The sequence below is a fragment of the Antechinus flavipes genome, chromosome 4 (genome assembly GCF_016432865.1).
Source record: "Antechinus flavipes isolate AdamAnt ecotype Samford, QLD, Australia chromosome 4, AdamAnt_v2, whole genome shotgun sequence".
Lineage (NCBI taxonomy): Eukaryota > Metazoa > Chordata > Mammalia > Dasyuromorphia > Dasyuridae > Antechinus > Antechinus flavipes.
In genome coordinates, this window is record NC_067401.1 from 198,205,054 (window position 1) to 198,214,055 (window position 9,002).

Consider the following 9,002-nt stretch of genomic DNA (forward strand, 5'->3'; position numbering starts at 1 on the left):
GTCCTAAAGAAGGGAGAGAAAAGGAAAATGGGACAGGTGCTCTTTTCTCCAATCTTTGAAGCACAAGAAAAAGTCCACTAGCTAGTGACAAAAAATAGTAACCAACACCACTTGAAACTTCCACTTGAAACACTTCTCTCCCTCCCCTGCCTGCCAGTCCTCTGAACCCCTGGGAAGACTGTCAAAGATATGCAGCCAAAGATTATTTTGCTTGTTAGATGGAGTGTGCATATCGAGACTGTTGTGCTTCCACAGTGTAATCCTTTAGGATAAAGACAACTGGTATCTAATATCTTCAAGTAATGAACTTATCAGTAAATATACCATGTAAACTTACTAATCTTCACTTTGCTTTGAGATCAAGTGGGAACTCTTGTTTCTCAAGAGATAAAAATTTCATCTTTTCCCTAAAACCAGTCTCGTTTGGAGTCAAACCCTTCTCTCCTAGAATAACAAGTTAATAATGTTTGGGGGCAAAACTGATACAGAGTTAGCATTGATCACTTCTCTCAATATACAAACTTAGTCCAGGTTTAAAAAACTGAGGTAGGTGGTCTAGGTAAACAGGTAAAGATCAGTCCCAGTTTTTTTTAGGATGTCCCCATGCTGTTTATCATTTTATTTCCAGCATACATAGAATACGATCTTTAAGTTTTTGTGGGGTATTAATATTCATTTGACAATCGTCCCTGTCTTTACTGAGTTCATAATTTAATGAAAGTGAATAGACCCACTTAGGTAATGATATAGTGCTTGTTAGAATATGATAAATGTGTAGGAAGAAGAAAAATACTCAGTTGAGTGGGAAAGTCAGGTCATGGAAAATTTTACAGGAGAGTAGCATTTGATTATATTAGGAACAGTGTGAACAAAGGCAGGAGCTATATTGAGTGAAGAATATGGAGTAAGGAGATGGTGTAAAGACCAGAAGAGACATGGTTTTTCTTTTTGGCTAGAATAGGATACACAAACTAGAAGAAATATGAGAGAAGGCTATTGAAGTAGGTAACTGCTATAAATAATAACAATAGCTTTTTCTTTTTCAAAATACATGCGAAGATAGTTTCCCACATTCATGCTTGCAAAATCTTGTGTTCCAAAATTTTCTTCTTCTTTATTTCTCCCCTCCCCTAGACAGCAAGTAATCCAATATAGGTTAACCATGTGCAATCCTTCTAAATATATTTCTGCGTTTATAGTACTGCACAAGAAAAATCAGATCAATAGGGAGGAAAAATGAGAGACAAAAAAACCCAAAAAGGTGAAAATACGATATTGTGATCCACATTTGGTCTCTGGATACAGATGACTCTCTCCATTACAAGTCTATTGGAATTGGCCTGAATCACCTCATTGTTGAAAAGAGCCGAGGTCCATCACAGTTGATCATCTCATAATCTTGGTGGTGTTGTGTACAGTTTTTACCTGGTTCTGCTCATTTCACTTCACACCAGTTCATTTAAGTTTCTCCAGGCCTTTCTGAAATCCTCCTGCTGGTCTTTTCTTATAGAACAATAATATTTTATAATATTCATATACCATAACTTAATTCAGCCATTCTCCAAATGATAGGCATCCACTACATTTCCAGTTTCTTGCCACTACAAAAAATGGCTGCCACAAAATTTTTGTTCTTGTGGAGGATGTGGTTTGGAGATGCCTAAGCAGTGGGGAGGGGAAATACAAGGTGATTTTAGAGGAAGTTTTTGAAAGGAATGACTGGAGTGGGGCAAACCATGGTCTAGAAATTTTTACAGTTCCTCATAATTCTTATTGTCTCCAAAGACCATACCTCTTTGGGAACACTGCCAGGAGGTTGAAATGGTGAAGGATGTACTCCTGTCCAAAAAACTCCTCAGCTAAGGCTTCTTGGGACTAAACAATTTACTCCTGCCCAGAAAAATGAAGAACTGAGAACTGCAATCCTAGGGGAAATAGATCTTTTCTTTTCTTTTGTCTTTTGGCTGTCTTTTAATATGAATTGATTCCTTAATGTAGGGGTACTCACCTTTTTCTGGAAGGTATTTCATCTTTAATAATCTTTTTCAGGTGGCTCCTCTTCCAAACTACCACCAATCCTTTTCCCATACAAATATACCATATAGGACCATCTTTCCCTTCCCCTTTGTCTCCCTTGCCCCAGCCCCATGGGAATAATAGGGCTTTTAGTGTCTGCTTTGACTGTAAGTCCCAAGCATGACCACTTCCTCTTGCAAGGTGGTATTTGAGGGCTGTGGGTTCTTTTAAGCAGATCATTGAAGCTATTTTAGCCCTTGGGAATGGTTTTCCCTTCTGCATTTATTTGCAATACTTTTTTCTGGTACTTCAAAATAATCCTTTTTTTTATGAAGTCTCTTACTCAGTTGCAATTTCATTATTCCCAACATCCCTTAAGCCCTTACTATGTAGGAGGCAAAATGTAATTTGAGCAATTATATAAATATGTGTTTATTCCTCCCTCCTCTTCTACTATCTAGAGATAGCATGTCCTGGTAGATGGTGTGTCTTGTGATAGATTTTATGTAACTCCCCTGTGTCAGAGAAAATGCTGAGCTGACCTCTGGAGGCACTGAGGTTTGGGGCTTGTACATTTCCCATCTCACTTCAGCGGCACCTTGGGCTCCTAGACCTTCAGAACTCTGATGGGCTTGGACACCCATCAAGGTAAGAGGGCATTGTGAAATCAGATAATTTCAGAAAATCGGACTACGACACACACACTCCTGTCCCCAGTATTCAGGACCAGAGTGGGATTTCCAGGTTGAATAATTCCATTAATAGCCTGTTTCCAACTCTCCTTCTCTACAGGTTATGTATTTTGTATGTTACACCGCCTCCCTGAGCAGCACGACTGTACGTTTGACCACATGGGCCGCGGCCGCGAGGAAGCCATCCTGAAAATGGTGAAACTGGACCGGAAAGTGGGGAGATCCTGCCAGCGCATTGGGGAGGGCTGCTCCTGAGTGCGAAGCTTGGCAGCCAAACCCTGTTCTTAGTTCACTAATGTTAGCCTTATTTAGGACAGAGTCAGCCAGACACCTTGTACTGGGCACGTTTCAGACTACAGCCAATCCGTTTCCTTTCTTTAGCCAGCCGTCCTGGTACTGTAGTTTAGGGGTTGATGGTGGTTGAAATTGATTTCTGGCTGGTTACGAAGGTGCCTGCTAGCCACTGTATAAAATTAAAACATGAAGAATATTTTTTTTTGAGCATGGCTAGTGGATTTAAAACAAAATAAGCAGATGTCATTGCTGGAGTCAAAACTTATAAAAAGCCTTAAGCTGAAAATGGTCCAGACGGAGACTTTTAAGTAAATAGAGGAGTAGAAACTGGTGTTTAAAACAGTTCCTGAGACGCACATGGCCTTGCCAGAAACTCTGTGTTTAATGTACAGCCTTTTCACCTCTTCACTTGTCCTTAATCCCGGCCCCCAGAAGCCAGGGCTCCTGATTGGCTCCTCATGCCTGGGCTGCTCATGGCTGCTAAGGTGACTGTAGAGCTAGAAGCTGGAGAGGGGGAACTCCCCCCAGGGGAACTCCCAGGAGGCTGGAAAGATGGGGGCAGAGGGAGGAGGGTGAAAACTTTTATACCAGACTTAGCATGGGAAATCTGTCTTGACACTTGAAGAGAAAAAAAAAAAGAGAGCCTTGCTTTAAATATTAGCCCCCAGACTAGTCTACAAAATACGTCTTTCTACCTAGGATCTATAGATTCTCTATCAGACCAGGGAAACTGAAACCCGACTGACTTCTTATTTACGATTTGCTGGGTGTGGGTATCTGAGAATTGATTCGTAAGGCTAAATTACAGCACAGCAGCCATGGGCATGGCTGGGGGCAGGGGAGGTAGGGTGGAAGGGGAGACATATTTCATAGCAAACAGAAGTCAGGAACAGTGTTGGAGAACAATGAAGGAGCAGCAGCTGCCCTCACAGGTTGTCTCTTCATCTTCAAAGTGTTACCAAGATAGTCATATGGGCTCATCACCTGAATCTATGCAGCCTCCTAGTTGGAGAATACAACATGTTACTTAGAATCAGGAGAATTTGGATCTCCTGATAGCAACTCTTGTAGCCAGGGACAGTTTGAGCACACTTGCAGGGCCTAAATTGCAAAAGGGTCCTGTCACATCTCCTAAGGTGAGCACTGGGAAGTTTCATTGAGTTTCATTGCATAGGCCAAGGCTGGGTGGGGTTGGACTAGATGGGCAAAAAGGGAAGCAGGGAATTGGCTTGTTTTCCCTGAGTTGCAAGAGAATTATCAACCAGGTACTGTAGCAGAAATGGGGAGGGGAGGAGAGGAGAGGGAATGGGAATGAAGACTGGAAATGAATGGGTGGAGAAGAAAAAAAAAAGATTAGGATCATCTGGAACTTGAAATATTGAGTAAGGAAAAATGATATAATTCGAAAACCATTTCAATCTTGTGGACAATAAGAGGCCACTTTGGGTCTCCCTACACTTAGACTACTAAAGTAACCCCAGCAACTTAGGTTTTAAAAAACAAGAGGCCAGTGATACAAATCAACTACATTGAAAGATCTGGGAATTAGAAATGTTTCTTAATCCAAAGTCTGTGGGAAATAGGAAATAATGCTCTTTCCCCCTCTTCCTTTGAGCCCCTCTCAAAAAAAAAAATCCACTATAAAAATCTTCAACCTTAATAATTTTCATAATAACGGTATCATTTCCTCAGTTGAGAAGGAAGAGACCTGGTTGTGTGCTCCCCACACCTACCATTGTTCTAAAACAGTCTCAGTGCACACTGTCCACTAAGCTTATCTACAGCAGCATCCCGTTCGTGTCGCTCTGAGGATGCAGGACCTCAGCTCTCCCATTGCCTCCCAAGATCTTCCATTCACTGCCCTTTCACTGTGCCCACTTGGGCACTACAGGGGAGATGCTGCCTTGGCAAATTAGGCCCTAGTGCATTATGGACAATGTTCACTCTATTGACAGTCAAGTTGGGTCCGGGGAAAGAGGTAGTTCCTCCGAAGTATTTGTTCTATGAAGTTTGTTAAATGTAAGGAAAGCTTAAATTCTTGTAACTTTAAAAGGAAACAAAATTTTATTTAACCCTTTTGTGTTCTAGATTTACTTAACACACGTAGCCTAGAACTCCGTTTTAGTTTAACATTGTGAAAATATTAAAATAATCTTGTAACTTTATTCCTTTTTTCTCCTCCTGGTTTAAAAAAAAAAAAGTACCCATTAAACCAATCAGATTAAAGTTTGAATTCCTCTCTATTTCACCAGTTCTCTGGACGGGCCCCAGGCCTACTAGGGGCCATCTGGGGAGCTGCAAATCACAGAACCCATACCAAGGCAAAGGCTTTTTGTTCTGACAAGAACTTATCTCTTGGTCATCAGTTGCAAAAATGTCCTTTGTAGTAGGTGTATCTGACCCTAAGTTTTCTGTAGGGTGATCTGATCTTGGTAAATTGACTCTCAGTGGTGACTTAACACCGCTGACATTTTGTCCCTGCCATCTGAGAGCTCCTTCATTATTCAGAACTGCCCAGATGTCCAGCAGCCCAGGCTCTGTGATGGTGGTGGGTGTGGTTAGATGTAGTCTGGTGCCTGTCCCCACCCAAGTTCTGGTCTCAAGTTTTATAATGAGCTCAGAGAGAGCCCATGTTCTCTACACTTAATTGGCATAGAAATTTGAAAACTTGGAGACTTGTTAGAATTATTTTCACTTGTGAATGATGAGATCTCATTTCCCACTAGATCTCCTAGTCATGCAAATATGTGCCTGGCTATCTCTGCTGGGTGGGGTCTGGTCCAGAAGACAAAGCAAAAAACACCCAATAAGTTTTCTTAGATCAGTGCTTAATGTTCTTTGACCTGTGAACTCTCTGTTCCACCCCCACTGTGGAGGAGACTCTTGCTACCTTAGCAGACGGGAAGAGACTGATATGTGTAGTCCCAGGATGCCAGCCCTGGTGGGGGGGGTGATGTGCCCCTGGAGGAGGGGCCTGGGACAGTGGATGTTGCTGCCAGCACTGCCTTGGATTCAGATCTGGGAGTGTCCTTCACTACCCAAGTCTCTTCTACAGCCCCAAGTCTCTGCTTTGCAGCACAGGCCGGCAACATCCTCTCCATCCCATTTGGCCTAGTTGAATGCCCAACCTGAAGTTTTATTTTATATGGGGCTCTTGCTTTTCTGGGCTTTAGGTAGTGGGAGGAGTAGGTTAGTGAGGGATTCAGCCGCTAAAGTGGGGGGTGGAGGGAGATGATGGGCCGCTTTTTTTCCTATTATTCTTTCTCACCAACCAAATCTCAGGATTGTGACCTGCCTCTGAGCCAAAACCAACTTTGGGTAATGACATAGAGAAACATGTCATACCCTCTGCACCTTCACCCTCACCCAACTCCTCTGTCTGCATTCGCTTCCTTGGCCTACAGCCCCGAGCACTCTCCTGGGGACTCTGGTTGCCCCCATTGACTCGAGCTCATCTGTAGGCCCTGGGGAGAAGTCTCCATGTGTGACATTTATCTCCATCTGCATCAAGAAGGATTTAGCCTATGGTTCTCCTCTGGATCCCTGTGCTGAGCAACAGGTTTCTGTCTCAGAGAACTATATAGCTCCTTGATTCAAAACTGATCATGGCAGAGCCATCAACTTAACCGTATCAGCACACCAGACTTCCGGATGGGAAATAGAAATCCACACATCAGACACTTGATTAACATCAAAAATGTAAAGACCCCAGTTTCTCCATCCAAAAAGGAGTATAGTGAAACAATCATTTCACAACATTCAGCAGAATTAGCTTGGCCAAACTTGCAGTGCAAGTTCCTGACAGATCCAGGACTAGGACCAGGACTAGTTTCCTGGCTCCCAGGCCAGTCTTCTGCCTCATTCCTCACAATATCTTCATTTTAATTTCCTTAACTGTAATCAGCACGATTCCAGAAATCCCTGGGTCCTTGAGGCCCCAGGGAGTGGTGACGTGGGCAGGGCTGTCCCTTTTCTATTTGTATCCAAAGTACTTGGCAAAGTGCTTTGCACATAGTAAGGGCTTAATAAATGCTTTTGTCAGTCATTCCCTATGCCTTATCTTTATCCTAGTGTAGCCCAGTTAAGAATGCTGTCACAAATCAGTGTATCAGGGAACTGCCTCCCAGCCCCAGAGTAAGGATCATGAGGACTTGGCTTTACATGGGGTGAGAAGGATCAGGGTTTTTACTTAGGGAGAAAATTTTCATTCCTCCTTCCCCATCCCCGCTCCTGAAATTAAAATTAGAAAGCATCCTTGAACCCTTGGTAGGTAGGGGTCTTCAAAAGTAGGGTAGGTATTATATTACCGATTCCCCTTTTATACACGAAATGAGTTCAGAGAAGTTGAGCCGTGATCCTCTGCAGAAATGGCTAATAAGTGTCCCAGTCCCCACCTTCCCTGGGTTTTCATGTCATTGCTCTCTCCTGATTTAGTCTGGTCCCTAACGTCCACCAGCCTGTCTCATCTTGGGTTCTTGCCTCAAGGGTGAGGTAAGCATGATCAGATGGGAGAAAGTGCCAGAACCTGAAGACAGGAGAGAAGTGGATTCTATTCTACTTTTTAACATTAGATGTGTGACAGTGTGCGTGTCATTTAATAACCTTTCTGAGCCTGCTTCTATATCTGTAAAATGGGAATAATAGCACTTAACTCACCAGATTATTGTGAGGGTCAAGTAAAATAATGTATGTAAAGCACTTTGCAAAGCCTAAAACACTATATAAATGTCAACTTTTATGACTCTTAATGGCGATCTCTGCTCCCAAGGGATCTGCCTTCTCTATGCAGATTCTCTCCAGCCCTCACTTCTCTCCCAAGCTCTAGTCTTGCATCAATCATCTGTCCGACCTCTCTGGCCGAAGGCCCCATTGGCCTCTCAAACTCGGTGTCCAAAATGGAACTCATCTTTTCCCCTAAGCTCAACTTCTTGATTTCTTCATTTCTGTCAAGAACATCACTCCTTCCATATTGCTCAGGTTTGCAACCTCACCCTCCACTCTCCATCCCACGTATCTGACCAGCTGCCAAATCTTGTCCTTTCTACCTCCACGTCACATATCTGAGTCCCTCTCAACACGCACAGTCACCACCTCAGTTCAGGCTCTCATCATCACCTGAACTGCCGAAATTGCCTTTTAAGTGGTCTCTGGCCTGCACTCCCAAGTCTATCACATAGCTGCCAAATTGATATTCTCAAAGCACAGGTCTGACTGTGTCACCCCCTCCTAGTGTCAGTGACTCCCTATTGTTTCTAGGACAAAATGCAAACTTGACCATTTGGCATTTATAGCCCCATCTAGAATTATTTCACGTGGCATCCCCCTCATCGACTACATTTCAGTCCCATTGGCCAACTTTGCTGTTCCTTAGCCATGACCTGCTGTCTCTGGCCACTGTGCCTGGAATGTTCTCTTCTCCGTTTTAGAATCCCTAGCTTCCTTCAAGGCCTAGCTCAAGTGCCACCTCCTACAAGAGGCCTTCCTTTCCTGACCCTACTTCCCCACACTCCCAACTGAAATTGCTCTGTATTTACTTTGTATATATATTTTGTATTATCTGTGTACATGTTGTTTCCTTACACTAGAATGTAAGCTCCTTGAGGGCAGGGACTGTTTCATTTTTGTCTTTGTATCTCCAGAGCCTAGCACAGTGCCTCTCCCGGAGGCACTTATAATAAATGTTTGTTGAATGAATGAGTGAGCCACAATTTGAAACCAAGGTCTCCGTACTTTCCCCTGGGGCCGAAGGTGAGATCATCCTAGGCCCTCTCGATTCTATTCTCTTTGGTCTCTCAAGTCCCTGCCCCCAGGATTCCTGGCCAATCTCACAACGTCGGGGTGCCCCGGGCCCAGTCTAGACTTCCCCATGGGAAGTACGGGGCTCTTGCCTCAGTGGGAATCAGAGTGGGGGAGGGTAGCCAGCCGCCGCCTCTGCCCACCGGACCTCAAAGTCATCCCCTTCCCATCAGACTCTACCTAACCTGGGTGTGGATTAAGTGT

General features: G+C 43.6%; 1 protein-coding gene across 4 annotated transcripts in view; it reads left to right on the forward strand.

Annotated features, from left to right (window-relative positions):
• ZFAND3 (zinc finger AN1-type containing 3) overlaps positions 1-8,696 on the forward strand; it is a 324,385-nt gene extending 315,689 nt beyond the window's left edge. For all 4 annotated transcript variants that reach the window (XM_051996857.1, XM_051996856.1, XM_051996855.1 and 1 more), the window contains one exon: positions 2,809-8,696. In XM_051996857.1, coding sequence (XP_051852817.1) covers positions 2,809-2,963 — 155 coding nt within the window. In that variant the 3' untranslated portion in view covers positions 2,964-8,696. The remainder of the gene's footprint in view (positions 1-2,808) is intronic.
• Positions 8,697-9,002: the final 306 nt, after the last annotated feature.